We start from the raw sequence: 18,105 nt of genomic DNA on the forward strand, positions 1-18,105 counted from the left end.
CTGTATTCAACCAAGCTTTCATGGGTCTGAATTCTCTCCTGAGTGAGATGAAAGGTTTGGACAAAAGTCTCATTTTTTTTTTCCCTGAAAATTCAGTGATGTATGGGCAGCTCATGTGGAACCTCTCCTAATAAGTTATTTATGATGTTTATTCTACTTAGCTGAAGTCAGCAGTAACTCCGTGTGCTTTATTAATGGCCTCCTTTTGTGTTTTGTGTTATGTTGACACTTCAGTTGACTCAGAACAGACTATGTCAAAATGGCTCTTTCTAAACATTAAGGAACATCCAGGCAGCCCTTCCAGAGAGGTCTGCCTGTCCGCAAAGAGCCAGGCTCCTGTTGAATGATGACCATGTAGCTAGGCACCAGGATCGATGCTCGTGTGTGAATTAATCCTTAAAGCAAACTGTAGGATACATACGGTTATTATCAACTGCTGTTTACAGGGGAGCAAACAGAGACACAGAGGTTAAGTGGCCTTCTCGGGTCACATAGCTGGTAAGGGGAGGAGTCTGGGAGCTTTAGTCCTGTGTGCATCCCTAGGTTAGAGTGCAGAAGAGATTGCCAGAGATCACCACATGATGCTCCCCGCTAGAGACCTCACTTCACAGTCACACGGTACAGACTGCTTATCTGTTACCTTGATAGTACAGGCTACTCTATGGTAAACACAATACAGAGATTCTTTTCCTAAAACATGCAGGGCTTTACTACTGTGTCAGAGGAGCTATATATTGCATAACATATGATTTCAGAATCCAGGAAGGAAGGCATTGGTTAGTTTGAGTTGAGAGTTCATAGCCCAGTCCAGCATCCGGCTCACTACCCTCTGGCCTCTCCCTTCTGAGAGCTGGGATTACAGGCACGCGCCCACATCTAGGATAAACAAAAGATAATTCTTTGGTTGTACTGCTTAACAAAGTAGTAATAGTAATAAAGTTTAAATTCAGGACCGCCTAGTGTTTTGTTGGTTTTCATTTCCTCCTCCAAAACAGACTATGAGGGCCCCACATGTCATCAGTCATACCTCCTTTGAGGCAGGTAACTCTGGTCAAAGCCAGAGTCATATGTTTTCTATTGCCTTAAGGACATACAGACACATTCCTTTCTATTTTATAGTTGAAATGCACAAGGAAGCAAGCATTTACAACAAAGAACTTTGCAAAATATTCTCTGCATGTACAACTTATCTCAGAGAATGCCACACACCGATCTTTGCATAATTAACTCAGCCTTTTCATTCCCTTCCTTGTGAGGGTAATTGCAAAAACAAAATTTTACATCAAAATGTCAGATAGTTTCTTGAAAAGTCTTCTAAAAATTTTTTTAAAAACTTTAGATAAGAGCGAAACATGACAGACTCTCAAAAGGCAGTTTCAATAAAAATTTTATTTTCCCTGTATAATTCAGAAAATGAGACTGTTAAGTCTCTCCATGACAAATCGCCAGGATGGACTTTTATCATTTAATTACTTTTCCAACATGCATACATGAATACTAATTTCTTCAAGGGCCGGGCCACAACAAAAATGAGGCCATTTTAATACTTACAAATGGCATAAATCTGAAAATTATAATTGCCCTTTTCAAATCTGATTGCATTTGTAATAGATAGCAGTGGTGTCTCTGGAGTTACAGCTTTCCCAGCTAACCACACGACGTTTGAACTGAAGGGCCAGGCAGATGACTCTGCCACTGGCAAAGCCCGGGTCTGCCTGTTTGCTATTAGTCCTTATCTGAGAGTTGGAGGGGAAGTGCCTTGGGAATTCCCAAGCGCATGTGGTCCAAATGAAGAATGTATATTCTTCCTGTCACTCTGAGCATCCTGTCCTCCTGGTAGAAGAAAGAAAGGCTTTTCAATGAAGCAGGACCTGCCATTACAGCACTGCAACTGGGGAGGGGAGCGGTGATTTTAAACTGCCTGCTTCTGCTCAGTGCTTAGAATTCTGTCCCAGTGTGAGGGCCATAGAGAGAAGACCACAGCTTCCTTCCCCCATTAAGAAGACCAAGTGTAGGAGCTGGGGAGATGACTCAGCGACTAGGAACACTGGCTGCTCTTGCAACGGATCTGAATTCAGTTCCCACAAGTCACAGGGTGGCTCACAACGTCTATCATTCTAGCCCACAGGATCCAGTGACCTCTTCTGGTGTCTGTAGACATTAGGCATCTGCTTGTACATGCATCTGTGCATGCATGTATGCATGTGTGTATAGGCAAACACTCATATATGTAAAATAAAAGCAAATCTTTAAGAAAAAATGAAAAAAAAAAAAAAGAAGAAGAAGAAGAAGAAGACCGCAGTGTCTGAAGGAAGTCACTAGTGCCTGAGGGACTGTTGAACTAATAGCTGGCAGAGGAGTGAGACTAGAACCTACACCAGCACTCTGAATCCCTCAGAAAGAGGGGGTACCTGTGGGGTAATAGAGTAGTACATGTCACTGCATGAGCACCTGCACATGCACCCACACCTGTAGCCAGTGTCTGCATTTCCAACCATCTCTGCTTATTACCCACTTGGAAGCCTGATGCCAAAGATGAGTAAAGCTCCAGAAATGCCTGTGCCCCATACAAACATGTAGCTAGAAATATACATGTAGATAGTTATACATTTATATAATCTGTTTAAACATATGCATGTGCCTTTGTATAATATATATATATATATATATATATGTTTATATATTGCTTAAAAGTAGTTTCCTGAAATAATGCACAAAGAACCAATACTTTCTGCTTCCCTTCTCCAGGCTGGAAAGTGGAAGAGCAGGCAGAACTTACAGAGTTATGCTCTTCTCTCCCTGTGGTGGACATAAAAACTAGTCAGAAAATGATTCCACTTATCCTAGTACTAAATGACACCTTATTCCATGACTGTTGCTTAATAGTGAAAGCTTTACTATTAAAACTTTCACCAAGGGCTGCTCAGAAACCTCAGGAGCTTGGATTCTGGCGCCTAGTGAGTACTTGAATAGCAAATGAGTGCATGCTTTAAAATATTTATTGAAGGGCTGGAGAGATGGCTCAGTGCTTAAGAGCACTGGCTGCTCATCCAAAGGCCCTGAGTTCAATTCCCAGCAACCACGTGGTGGCTCACAACCACTCTGACGGAATCTGATGCCTGCTTCTGTCTGGTGCTCTCTTCTGTCACATGGGCATGCATGCAATAGAGTGCTTATATACATAAATAAATAAATCTTTTTTTAAAAATACTCATTGAGCTGAACATGGAAGCATATATCAATTCCAACACTTGGGCGATAGAGGCAGAGAGATGGCAAGTTCAATACCAGCTTGAGTTACACAGTGAGTTCAAGGCCAGCTTGAGCTACATTGAGAGTCCTTTCTCTAATAAAACCACCACCACCATCATCATCATCACCATCACCACCACCACCACCATCACCATCATCATCATCACCATCATCATCACCATCACCATCACCATCACCACCACCACCACCACCACCATCATCATCACCATCATCATCATCATCATCTTGAGAAAGAATTAAGCAGCTCAAAGATGGGAGAAAGCTCCTGACATTGGCAAATGCACTTGGGTATTTATGAAACTTAGAAACCTTCTCTCCCCATGTATTGCCAACCCTGCAATTTATTAGTGCCATAAGGAAACCATAGTGAGAAAGTGTTCACTAGCTGGCCGGGGGAAGACAGCTTAGCCAGTAAAGTGCTTGCTGCATTTGAACAAGGAGCTAATTTTGTTTACCCCATGACCCAAGTAAAAAGCAGGTGGTGTGCTCAGATAATTCCACCACTGGGATTCAGGTGTCTCCCTGAGGCACACTGGTCAGCCATCCTATCCTAATTGATGAGCCTCAGGTCCCGGGAGACCCTGCCTCAAAAGACAAGGTAGACAGAGCCTGAGAAAAAACAACCAAGGTGGACCTCTGTCTTACACACATGCGCACGCACATGGATGCACACACACAGACACACACTACACATTTGAGACAGGCAGTGAATGGCAAACCACAGGCTAATGACGTGGCTACAATAGAGGAGCAGTGCATTTCTGAGGACGAATAGCAATCTGGGACAAGATGAAGTTTTTCAGTCCTCAACTGCTATAGTGTGGCGATGTGTGCAGAAGCTTGCTATGGTTTCTGTTTGCTTCCTCGCTTTGAGACAGTTCCTCCAGTAGTAAGGCAGAGCTCAAATTCCCTATATAGCAGAGAGTAACATTATACCTCTGTCTGCACACCTCTGACTCCCAAGTGCTGGGACTGCGGTCATGCAATTATAACCCCTCTTTGAGTTCCTGATCTGACTCCCTTCAGTGAGGGACTGTGCCCTAGAAGTGTAAGTTAACTTAACCCTTTCCTCCTGAAGGTCTCTGCCAGCCGTTGTTTTACCACAGCAACAGAGAGAGTACCCAGTGTAACCAGTGGACAACCTCACTCTTTTGTTGTAAGAGGCCAGCAAATCAGTCACGTGAAGACCCAAAAAGCCATCACATAACTTGTGCTATCATTTCATGCAGTGGCTTAAAAGAAACTGATTAGCTTGTGAGTCATCATATTTCTGCGGGGTAGGCCTTCCCTTTTGTATAGAAAGCTGGAGAATCAAGATCAGCCGTGCATCACTGAACATCAGTTAATGGCTGATGCCTAGAAGAGACAGGTTTATGAGAGGCAGACTGTGTCTCACTCAGAATAAGGCAGCATGGTACCTAAGGCCATAGAACCTGGAGAGCTATGTCATGTGTTATTGTCCAGACATCATTTTGTGGACCACAACTGTAAAATAGGGGGGAAAAAACCACAACAAAAAACTTTAAAAACTAAATTAAATATAAGGGCTGGAGAGATGGCTCAGAGGTTAAGAGCACTGGCTGCTCTTCCAAAGGTCCTGAGTTCAATTCCCAGCAACCACATGGTGGCTCACCGCCATCTATAATGTGATCTGATGCCCTCTTCTGTCATACAGGTATACATGCAGGCAGAGTACTGTATACATAATAATAAATAAATAAATCTTTTTAAAACGTTTTTTTAAAAAAAAATCTTTTAAAAACTAAATATAAATGCTATGAAATAATATCATACTGCATTTCAAATACAGTTTTATTGCAGACAGATTCAGAATGTCTGACATGGATCCTCAGGACTTCTCAGAGACCCAGAAAATCCCAGTGGTTTGTTGTTTACTGGAAACAAGAGTAGAGATTGGAAATAGATAAAAACTCCCGGGGCGAGGTGTCTAACTATGGGGAACAGTGGGAGGGACAAAAGGAGAGGTGCAAGACTCCATTGGAGAGAAGAGATTTCCCACTTGCCATCCAGTATGAACAGCAGACAGCTTCTTGGTTAGGGGTCGGACTCTGTGTCTACTTGTCCGCCTCAGTGCTGGGATCCCATCTTGCTTGTACCTGAGCAGATCTTGTGCCCTCATCTCTGTGCATTCATGTATGCATAAGTCCCATTGTGTCTAGAAGACACTGCCAAACCCTGTCTCGAATGTGAACCCCCTGTTCCTGAATGCAGAGTCAGCAAGAAAAGAGATTCCAGCTGGAATCAGTGCAGAGATGCAGATCTTGTTAAATTTGTTTGCTGAAGGATATGGCTTCCAGCATAGAAATTCAATTTTCTACCTTTTTTTTTTTAATTGAACTTGGAGATTACTGAAAACATTTTGTTTTTTTGTTTGTTTGTTTTGTTTTGTTTTGACACTTTCTTTCCTTTTTTATCCACACTCATTATATAGCCTGGAATGATTTCTAATCTTCAACAACCTTCTATCTAATTTTTTAATCTGTTGAGATTATAGGTATGAGCCAACATAGCCAGCTAGAACCACTGCCTGTGGGTTTGTTGTTGTTGTTGTTGTTTTGGTTTTGTTTTTCCAGGGACAAGGATTGAACCCAGAGCTTTATGCATGTGAGGCAAGTGTCCCACCACAGAACTTAGCCCCAAAAGCTCTTTGAATATGCCTTCCAAATTCTGTTCTGTTTTGTTCTGAGAAAATTCTTAGGCAGTCTAGGCTGGTACCCTAGCCTCAAACTCTTAAGTAGCTCAGGCTGGTCTTGAATTCCTAACCCTCCTGCTTCCCAGAGCTGGGGTCACAGGCGTGTGCCACCGCCCCACCACCTGAGCTCTGAAAGCTTTTTCACTGAAGGTCGTCCTGGTTGGATGTTTGCCAACCTCAAAACTGCTAGAATTATCTAGGAAAGGAATCTCAATTGAGAAAATGCCTCCATCATATTGCCTATAGGTAAGTCTGTGGGGGCATTTTCTTAAGTAATAATTACTGTGCATGGGCACAGCTTACTGTGCGTGGGTGCCTCTCTGACCAAGTAGTCCCTAAGAAAGCAAGCTGAGCAAGGCGAGGCCGGGAAGCAGTGTTTCTCTATAGCTTTTGCTTCGGTTCCTACTTCCAGGGTCCTGCCTTGAGTTCCTGTCCTGACTTCACTCCATCATGGAGTGTGACCTTCGAGTTTCAAGATGAAATGAGCCCTTTCCTTCCTGGGTTGCTCTGGGGTTTGGTTATGTTATTGTGGAAATAGCAACCCAAATTCAAACAAAGGTTTAGGAGCACAGCACCACTGAGTATGGGGTTACAATTCTTACCCATAGAATATTATTACCAGCCTCCCTGTGTGTGGCTCATGCCAATGGTTGAATTAATGGAATTGGTATCAGTTTGGGGCTAGCCTAGGCTACAGCGAGAGTTCCAGGTGAGCTCTAGTTGTAGAGTGAAATTTGATCTCAATCCAAAACAAAATCATAGAATTTCATTGCTTGAGTGCTGCTTCTGTGAGTCGACTTAATTGAAATCATCAAATACTAGCAAATATTTCCACATTTTATAAACAGTTCAACACATAAATAGAAATCCAACTTTTAGTTAAAATGGAAATGGCAGCTGAATAGGTCATTAAAGAATGACACCCTGAACATACCTTTTTTTTTTTTTTTTTTTTTTGCAAATGAAAAGTTGTTTATCCCTGGACAATTAAAAAGAAAAGGCAAAGACAGAGTTACTTTAGATATCTAAAAGTTACATTTCATGGCCTGTGCTTATCATATACAAAAAAGTAGGGTTTCTTAGGGTTTGAAAAATCAGTCAAATGAAAGATGTGAACAAAATATTTACAATTCAAATTGCTGGATTGGTTCCAAAAGGCACAACACTTGTGGGAATATGCTGCTAACTATTGGATGCCCTAAAATACTGATGTCTGGGAGGAGTTAAAGGCCTCTGTGACAGAGTATCTGCCATTTTCCACAACATGAATGTTCCTACCATGGTTAGTTTTAGTGTGCCTGTACTATGTTAGGAAATACAGACTCTGGGAAGTCTGCACATCATTGCATGTTGTTTTCCTTTATAGAGAACATAGGCATAAGTAATATTAGAGAAATTGTTAATAACAAAACATAACTAAGCAGAATTGAGTGTTGACTCAATTGAGTTTGTATGTATAAATTAATATATAATTTAATTTTAATAACATTTTATTTACTTTGATTCTTTGCACACGTATACAACTTACTGTGATCATATCTACTCCTTCCAACTCCCCAGAAATCTTCCCAACATAGCTCTTCCCAAGTCACGTCTTCTTTACTTGTTTACTATGCTGTGATTTAACAAGCGACATCAAGGTTTCTGAAATATTGACCATTAGCTCTCAGGAGCATTCCAGTCCCCACAACTGGAACATCTAGCAAGGAGAAGGTAGAAACTGTGCTAAACACCTTCCAGTACACAGGACAGACTCCAGGTTCCTACAGCTACAGTGGCCCAGGCTGAGGCTCTGCTCTGGGTCTTCTGTTTGACATAAAATATAAGACATTCCTTTTTTAAGTTGTCACCAGGGTCTCCTCTAAAACGCTTTTCTCTTTCAAATATCCTTTCTCTCTCTCTCTCTGTCTCTCTCTGTCTCTCTCTCTGTCTCTGTCTGTCTGTCTGTCTGTCTCTCTCTCTCTCTCTCTCTCTCTCTCTCTCTCTGTGTGTGTGTGTGTGTGTGTGTGTGTGTGTGTGTGTGTGTGTGTGTAAAATAAAAGTATAGGATGGATATTGGAGGAAAGATAAATGTAGAGAGAGATGTTTGAAAGAAATGGATAAATGATAGTTGGATGGTTGCCAGGATGGGCAGATGGATGAATGGATGGATGGATGGATGGATGGATAACATAAAAGACAGACAGAAAAAGAAGAAGAAGAAAAGAGGAAATGCTGAAGTAGGCATAGAAAATAACTGAGTGTATAGCCGTAGAATATTTCAGAGTTTTCAAGGACATACACTTAAGTAAACATTTTTACTTTCAGAGAAAGAATGACCCTTATGCTCTTGCATCCCTGGTGTCCTTTGAAGTGAAAAGGATGCCTTATAAAGACCAGCCAGCAAAGCTTCCAGCCGGGAGCACAGTGGTGAGTATCTCTTTAAGAATCACAGGTACAAATAATATAATTAAAGTTATTTCTAAAGCACTGTCCATCTTGGGCTCAGTTTAACATTTACACAGATTAGAGAATATTGCTCTTCTTTATCCCACCATTCCCCCCCTTCTTTCTAGAAATTTCCCAGTGCCTTTTGTTCCAGTTAGTAAATTGTCATATAAATTTCTACATTAAAAACCTGCTGTGGTGGTGGTGTACGCCTTTAATCCCAGCACTTGGGAGGTAGAGGCAGGTGGATCACTGTGAATTCTAGGCCAACCTGGTCTACAAAGTGAGTCCAAGACAGCCAAGACTACACAGAGAAACCCTGTCTCAAAAACAAAAATAAAACAAAAATTATGGGTGCCGGACTCACACTATGCAGCACTTTTTAAAGTCAGTTGTTCTGTTTTAGAGAAACACATTGCAATAGAAATCGTGGTCATCCTGGATGTGATGGTGCAAGCCTGTAATCTCAGTGCTCTGGGAGGCAGGTCTCTGTGAGTTCAAGGCCAACCTGCTCAACATAGTGAGCTCCAGGTCAGCAAGAGATACATAGTGTGACCCTGTCTTGGCTGGGGAGCGGGGGACGGAGTAGTAAAGTTTCAAGCCTCATCATTAAGTTATCAGTGGATGTTTACAACCCCAACTTGAACTCTGGGTCCCTAGACCTTTGTTATTGAACATGTGGCTTGTGAGCCAGATCCTGGGCATCTCCTGGGAGCTGATTAGAAATACAGAGGCAAGCTTCACTCCAAAGTTATCCAACTATCGGGACACCCACGGTCAGGGGTGTGACGTACTCTTGAGAATATATGTAATGATGCCTTTGTTTTCCATTTCACTGTAATGATTTGTCTCTGCAGCCTTTGACCTTTAGTAATTGAAATTAGGGGTTGAGGAAATAGTTCAGTCAGTAAATTGCTCGCCTTGCAAGCATGAGTCCAGTATCTGAAACTTGTGTTTTGTTTTGTTTTGTTTTTTTAAGAAGAAGGGGATTAGAGAGATGGCTCAGTGTTTAAGAGCACTGGCTGCTTTTCCAGAGGACCCGAGTTTGATTCTCTGCACCCACACGCTTACAGATACACATCTAACTGTAAGTCCCTTTCCAAGGAGTCTGATGCCCTCTTCTGGTCTCTGTGGTCACTAGGCCACTAGGCACAGCAATACATGCAGACAAAACGCCCACACACATGTAGTACAAAGTAATAAAATAAAATAAAGAGCAGGGCTTGATGATTCAAACCTGCACTCCCAGCACTGAGGAGGTAGAGACAGGCTCACAAGGCCTCAGGTTCTCTAGCCAACTGCCTTGCCTACGGTACCAGCTCTAGGGTAGTGAGGAACCCCCCATCTCAAAACAAAAATCAAACAAAGGTGGACTGTGCCCAAGGAAGAATGCCTGAAGTTGCTCATTGTCTTTACATACATGTGCAGGTATATGCACACAGACAGACAGGCAGACACACACACACACACACACACACACACACACGTGCACACACAGACACACACCCAAAAAGAGATTACTTATTGATTATTCTTCCAGTATCAACTGGATATATACAATTAGAATCATTGCTCATGCAACTTTAAATACATGTAAAAATATATACATCCTGAGACCTCTCTCCATGTGTCAGGACTAACTAGCTCTAGGGTGGGGCTCTGGAACAGAGCTTTAAAATCCTTATGAGAGGAGATTCCTCAGAGGAATCCAAGGTTGAAGAATTTAACATCACAGATTACTTAGAAGAAAAACTAAGGCTTTCCGGCCCTTCTTCCAACCAAGTAGAAACTGTACAGTATGGAACTGTTGAGGTAATTAATTACATAACAAATATTTTAGTAGTACATCAGGGATAATTAAGTTGTAGTTTCAATAAAAGTTAATAACCATCCCCAAATGCCTTATGTTCTCTGGCTAAGTCTAGCAAGCCCACACTGAAATGACAATAAAGATTTTTAGCAATGCATTTTAAAACCAGCATGGCCAATTTTCCTCCATTAAGACCACCTCTCCTTCTCTCACAGTTGTCTGCTGTAGCCTGAGTTTATGTCCAACTCAGAAAACAGAGGCTTAGAATTTTAATATGGAGTTTTCATCCAAAAAGGCTCAAAGACTTGCAAGTCTTGGGGAGATAAATCCAGACCCTCCTTTGTTTTCTTGGAGCACATGTTTTATAACAGAAACATATGTTCCAGTTGATTCCATCAACAGGATTGCATCTTTCAGGGCAGGCTACAGGTGACAGCCTGCTGTTCTCAACTCATCTCAAAATATCCATGAAATGATCAAGTGCATACTTCCTCCCACGGCACCAACCGTTACCATATTAAAAATGAAAAAAAAAAAAAAGGAGAGAGAGACCTGTTATCTGATGTTGGTGATTTACTGCATCATTTAGATAGAGGTTATTGGAAAAACATTTAGGGAGGTAAATGCTTTCAAGTCTCCTATTATCTGACTCATGGGAGAAGATCTTGCCAGTACAAAGTTAGCTGTTCAGTGTAGGGGACCAGTCTTTCTGTGGCTTGGCGAGAACACTGGCTGGAGGGGCCGGATATCTTATTGAGAATGTTATTAAAAATCTCACCATTCCTTCTCTCAAAAGGAGCCCTGCCAATGAGAATTGTGGTAAGGTGGTAGAGTCCCTCGAATGAGTCACTTGAGACACTGGGGAAAACTTTGTAGTGAGATGCGCTAAGGTATATGACTGTTTTCCTAGACTCTTGGGTGGGATAATTGGTTTATTTGTACTTCCTTTTCAACGTGGTCACAATCCAGCTACATCCTGAGGCATAAGTGAGCTTTGCTTATGTAGAAAATAGTCCCCAGCTGCCACTCACATAGTGTTTGGGTGGTGACACATGAACTCTTCTCAGAGGTAAGGCAGGGCCGTAGGATTCAGAAGACATACCCATGGATCATAAGTCATTATGGCACAGAAAAAAATTATTCAATTACTTGAATGCTTTCTTTTTTTTTTTTTTTTTTTTTTTGGCTGCCCAGTGAGACCATTTGCATGCCATTCAACAAACACACAATTCCACGATTTACCTCTAGGAGGACTGCCGTCTACTAGAAATGAAAAGGTGACTGTCGTTATGAAATTTTCATGAAAATCCTTAGGTAAAACCTGTCCCATAAATTGCAAATATATTTTGTTTTCAGAATTTTTCACAAAACTTTGACATTTCAAAAACAGAATCGTTGAATGAAATGGATTTTTGGAGCACAGACATCTGGTGAAATTACATGGCTAGATGTGTGCTCAGCTCTCCCCTTTGTGTTTTTCTTTTGTTATAAATGGCATTGCAGGTAAGGCATCTTGGTACATTTATTAAAACATTTGCCTGGCCCCATTGCAGTATGCTTACATAAGACTGTGATGTGTAAACACACATGTCAATGTTAATTACACTTGCAAACACAAGGGAGCTTTTTCCTCCTACATTGGTGTTTTTCTTTTTATCAAAATACTCAAAAATATATCATAAATGCCAGCAATAGAATGTAGACATATTGAAGTTTATTTATAGTCTTTCACCCGTAATAAAGAACAGCAAGATTTATGAGATAATGATGGTAAGATTAAATGTTCCCAACTTAGAATCACTTTGAGAAAATCCAACTGCTTACAATTTATAGAGTCCACTTCCTAAAGCCACAGATAATGATAAGTGAGTTGCTAAGTTTTTATACTATTTCTTTAAATAGCTTCAAGTTCTTGATAAGCAAAAAAATGCATGAAAGCAGATTGCTCATTTGTTGGCCTGTGATCTGACTCCCCACTACAGTTTACCTCCTCCAGTTACTCACTATCAGCCTTTGTTAGGAAGTAGGAGTGCCCAATCACAAGTCCGCCTTCTGGAAATAAATCTTTCAAGTGTGTGTGTGTGTGTGTGTGTGTGTGTGTGTGTGTGTGTGTGTGTGTGTGTGTGTTTGCACACATGCACCTAGTGGAGGTCAGAGGACAACTCAGGAGTTGGTTCTGTCCGGCTCCCCTGTGGAATCCAGGGACTGCACTCAGATCACCCAGCCTGGGCACAAGGGTTTCTCTCCACTATGGGCCCTAAAGTAAACACTTAGCAGCAGTGTAGACTCTGCTAAGAGGCAGAAAAATCTCACGATGAGGAGTTGGATGTGTCAGCTGGTCTCTCCATTGTGTCCACGGCATGGAGATCCTGAATTCCTGAAATGTGAGACTGCAGAAGACACTTGTAGTTTGATTTCATTTTTATTCCATTAAATGTAAACTTAAAGGCCTGACGCTGTACAGATATCTCTTCTGTTAAGCATGATTTGTTAGTTTTGTAGGACACGTTTCAACCTTAGCGATTGAAAACTTTGCAGCTGTTGCATGCCACCACTGTCAAGAGCTGCTGGACTCTGGGGATTAATAATAATAATTTTAAAAAGAGCATAAGACATATTTACTCTTCAAAATATGAATTACATGAATAACAGTTGATATTTGCCTTTAATAGCATGTTGTTAATACCGCCTGTCCTCATCATTTTTTAACACAGCTGCTACAAAATTTGAGTTCACAGATAATCTTATATTTCTGTTGGGCAGCACTGAGCAAGGCACAGGTTACAGATGATAATTCCTACTGAGATTCAGAGAACATGGGGTGTTTCATATTATTTGACATGAACATAGATTTCTTAGTGTAAATCCAAAGTTGGTCATAAGAAACTCTATCTTTATTTTTTAACCTTCTGATACTTAAACTAAGCTTCTTGTGTGCTTGTCAAGATGACAAGGTTTTGACATTTGTCAGCATTTTATTTTCATTCAAATATCTCCAAAATTAGCCTGCAATTCCCCACCACTGTATATTTAAATAAACTTAGGTCTTAACAAAATGACCAGTTCAATTATTTCCTTTTAAGCCACATGCAGTTTAAGTCTCTCCTGTATCTATACAGAGTGCTTAGGCTCAGGAAGAGCTGTGTTTTGCTAGTGGCCCACCATTGTGGCAGATTCACCGTTCTGAATGTCCCCTGACTCCCTAGTCACTCACTTGTAGAAAAATCTCTCTTTCCAAGGCATACAGTCTCTTCCACTGGTTCACAATGTCAGCCTCTTTGCAGCCATTCTCAATCAGCTCTGCACTGCAAGCCAGGCAGTGCTCTGCGTCACTGACGGCTTTTGTTGGTGTTGTGACTTTCAAAGTGTGCAGCATACTGCGCAGACCATCTTAGGGAGACAGCAGGGTGAAGAGAGGTCTGCAGCTGCACTGATCTTAGACTATGGCACATGAATCCCAAAGGCAGAGGGAAGAACTCACCTTCAAGCCCTTCTATTCCTCCCCCTTAGTAAACCGCATGGGATGGCATGCAACAAACGTACATGATATGTGTAATCCTAACATTTCAGGGGACTCAAAGACACAAAAGGAAGTGGTACCTTTAAAATAAGCCTAATGTTGCTGGAAGCAGGCTGACCACCATTCTGGTAATGAGAAATTCAGAATTATGGAACTAAAAGAGGATTTTGGAATTTTGGAATTTTTAGATCACTGTACGGTGACCATCTTCCCACAGGCTGCCCTAAGGCACAGCTGCCAGAGTCTCTGGAAATAAATATAAGCCAAGAGTCATGAAGGAGTTGCTCCCTGCTGCAGACATGCCTGTGGAGTACATGTGTCGATCCTATCTTTCATTGTGCTTTTTCATCAATGTTGTGAGAAGAAAAGTCCTTCCAGTATCTTTCTCTGGTATATCAGATAGACTCATTTTTAAGACAGCCAAGCAAAGCTTGCAATGGCCAAGTAGGGAGGTCTCCTGGTGACCCATAATCTATTAGTATGTCTGCTAAATGGGGGCATAGATTAAGATGGGAGGAGCAATACAAGCCAGGACTAGCTGAGCAGAGCATTGCCGTGGTGTGCCCAAATCTAGTTAAGACAGCAGAACAAATAAATAGGTAGGGTGGTAGATAGATAATAGATGATAGATAGATAGATAGATAGATAGATAGATAGATAGATAGATAGATAGATAATAGATAGATGATAGATGATAGATAGATAGATAGATAGATAATAGATAGATAATAGATTAGATAGATAGATAGATAGATAGATAGATAGATAGATAGACCGATAGATAGGTAGATAGATAGATAAAAAGATAGATGTGGTTAGGGCCCAATATTGGCTTCCAGTTATGGAAATGCCCAATCATTTCCTGCCAGACTGATTTATAGCAACCAACTAGTCATAATTCCATCTCCTTCTGGAGGAAAAGCGGTAGGATTGTGCTCTAGAGTTCTTGGGTAGTTTCCATAAACACACTTAAAATGATGAGAGTATAAAACTAGTTTGAAGGGAACAATGCTGACTAATAGACATATCAAGCATGGTAGATAATATTCAGATCTGAGAAGTAATTTTTTATTTTCTCTGATCAAAGGTTTCAGCAGTGAGGCTGGGTCCCTCCTCTGCTTTATGTTGGGTCTATAGCTTCCTTGCATAGACTGCCCTCATGAGGGGGTAGTGTACATCAGTTCTGAACCTACAGACCCACTGGTGAAGTATCATTTTCTTTCATGATTCTTTCCAACAGTGGGGGATGGCATAGGCTTCTATTATCTCCAGGAGCTTATTCCAGCTCTATCCTTGAAAATTAGACTTAGGCTGTTTCCATGATCTGGCTATTATGAATAAGGCTGCTATGATCATGGTTGAGCAAATTTTCTTGTTGTGTGGTGGAGCATCTTCTAGGTATATTCCAAGGAGTGGAATAGCTGGGTCTTGAGGAAGCCCTATTTCCATTTTTCTGAGATAGCACCAGATAGATTTCCAAAGTGGCTGTATTAGTTTGCATTCCCACCAGCAATGAAGGGGTGTTACTCTCTCCCCACATCCTCGCCAGCATGTGGTGTCATGTGGAATCTCAGAGTTGTTTTGATTTGCATTTCCCTGATGACTAAGGAGGTTGAGCATTTCTTTAAGTGTTTCTCAGCCATTTGATATTCCTCTGTTGAGAATTCTCTGTTTAGTTCTAAGCCCCATTTCTCAATTGGGTTATTTGGTTTGGTGGTGTTTAGCTTCTTGAGTTCTTTATATACTTTGGATATTAGACCTTTGTCAGATGTAGGGTTGGTGAAGATCTTTTCCCAGTCTGTAGGCTGTCGCTTTGTTCTGCTGACAGTGTCTCCCTCAGTAGAAGAATGGATAAAGAAACTGTGGTATATATACACTATGGAATACTACTCAGCTATTAAAAACAAGGAATTCCCGAAATTTGTGGATAAATGGATTGAGCTAGAAATTATCATAATGAGCGAGTTAACCCAGAAGCAGAAAGACTTAAATGGTATATACTCACTTATATCTGCATACTAGCCCAAGGGGCATGTCCCACGAAAGCCTTCACTTACCAGGAAACTGGGACAGAGGGGAGGACATCCTATTGGGACTCTAGATGAGAGAAGCATGGGAGAATGGCAAAGTAGAAGGATCCAGAGGGTCCTAGAAACCTACAAGTAGAACATTATGATAGGAAGATTTGGGCACAGGGGTCCCGCTTGGACTGGGGCACCAGCCAGGGACAATACAGGCAGTAGACTTTGAACCCCTACCCAGGTCTAGCCAATGTTCAGAGCAGTCTCCACACTTGAGTGGAGAGTGGGGTATGACTTTCTCGTGTGCTTTGGTGCCTCACATCTGACCATGTCCCCTGGAGGGGGAGACCTGGTGGCGCTCAGAGGAAGGACAGCAGGTTGCCGAGAGGAGACTTGATGCCCTATGAGCATATACAGGGGGAGGTAATCCCCCTCAGGAACAGTCATAGGGGAGGGGAATGGGGGGAGGAGGGGAGGGAAGGAGGAATGGGAGGACACAGGGGATGGGATGGCCGTTGAGATGTAACAAGAATAAATTAATAATAAAAAATTAAAAAGAAAACTGGACTTAGGCTTGAAGGCAGCCCAAACACATATGGGTAATGCCTTACCACTCTGCACAGTCCAGTATCAACTTAAACAACAGTCAGTGTCTCCTATTAATGACGTTAGTTAGGGAGTAGAACACCACTGCAATGAGAATAGAATTGCTATAGTAAACCGAGTGTACGGGAAGATGAAGAAAGGGAAAGGGTTTGTGTGTGTGTGTGTGTGTGTGTGTGTGTGTGTGTGTGTGTGTGTGTGTGTGTGCGCGTGCACGCGCACGCCTGCACATGCACACACATGCATGTGAAAACATGGTGACTTGGTGTAGGTCCTTGTCTTCCTCTTTCTTTGACATAGTCTGTTTTTGTTGTTCAATGCTTGTTTACTAGGCTAGTTGTCCCAAGAGCTTCAGGGATTCCCATCCCCCAATAATCACACTGTGATTCGAGTTGCTCACACTACATGCACAGCTATGACAGGGATTCTGGGGGGTTCTGATTCAGATCCTCTTGCTGGCACAGCAAATAATTTACCCACTGAAGCATCTTCCTAAGCCCAACACAAAAGATGAGGAGGATGAAACAACTAATTTTATTCTAAGTTAATCAGATAGTTGCTGGGCAGATAACTTTACAGAACTGTGCATTGTACATGTATGTGTGCACGCATGCACACACACGGATCCACATATACATTGAAGTGGCCATTTTGAACTTGGAAGATTCTTCTTTTTAAGATTTTATTTGTATTTATGTGTATGGGTGTGTCAACTTTGTGTGCCCACAGAAGTCAGAAGAGGAAGTCACACCCACTGGAGCTGGATTTATGGATAATTGCAGGTGCTGTGGACAATCTAGTCCTCGGCAAGAGTAACAAGTGCTCTTAACCACAGAGCCATCCATCCAGCCCCTCCTGCTAGAATCTTTGTTGCTGGTTACTATCAAACAATCATTCAACAGGCCCCTCCTTCATAACTGCCTCCCTTTGTTTATTCCTATTTCTTGGGGTTGACACAAGTGGCTTCACTCACATTCTGACAACTTTTACAAGTAATTCCATTAAAATGCGAGATAGGGGCTGGCAAGTAGGTTAGTAGGTAAAAGCACGTGCTGCCAGTCCCAACAACCTGAGTTCTACTCATGAAATTCACATAGCACAAGGAAAGCACTGACTCTAGTAAGTTGTTCTGTGACCTCTACATGTATACTGAGGCACAGAGAGAGAGAGAGAGAAAGAATAAATAAAAATAAAATGCAGGATGGCTAGCCTCAAGTTCTCAGCCGTCATTTCTTACTGGGTCGTACAGTCTACAGACGAAGAGATGCAGTACTGACATTAACTAGTGACATTGCCTCTTGCATAGCTAACATTTCATGGTTGCTCACTCATTCACCTTTCAGTGAAATTAGCTGAGCTATATGAAGAAATGTGGGGATACCCTTGACACTCGCAGGAGTCTCTTGATCTATTGTTTGCACACAGGTCCGCTCCAATTTAAAGCTCTTCTTTCCCATCCTGTTGGCGCCAAGTTTACCTCAATTTCAGTCTAGGGCTCCATGACTAATGGTCACCCACTCAACAAGTGTCTGTTATTAAAGTTTCATGCAACCTGCTCGACACGGATGTGAACTAGCTTTAGACAGCCCAAGTTCAATTACTGTGGCCTCCTAACCTTCCCTGAATTCCCCCGGCTCTTACGAGAACCGCCTCAGGATGATCTCCAGTAGCACACCGGAAGGCCCTGTTCTATCTCACCAGACAGTGTCACGTTAGCACTCATTTGCTTCGTTTTCTT

General features: G+C 41.9%; 1 protein-coding gene across 1 annotated transcript in view; it reads left to right on the forward strand.

The window, feature by feature from the left end:
- Positions 1–18,105, forward strand: part of Itga8 (integrin subunit alpha 8) — a 174,661-nt gene that overhangs the window by 154,483 nt on the left and 2,073 nt on the right. The window contains exon 28 of the mRNA XM_051151312.1: positions 8,294–8,395. Coding sequence (XP_051007269.1) covers positions 8,294–8,395 — 102 coding nt within the window. The remainder of the gene's footprint in view (positions 1–8,293; positions 8,396–18,105) is intronic.

Source organism: Acomys russatus, chromosome 9 (assembly GCF_903995435.1).
Source record: "Acomys russatus chromosome 9, mAcoRus1.1, whole genome shotgun sequence".
In the NCBI taxonomy this organism is placed as follows: Eukaryota; Metazoa; Chordata; class Mammalia; order Rodentia; family Muridae; genus Acomys; species Acomys russatus.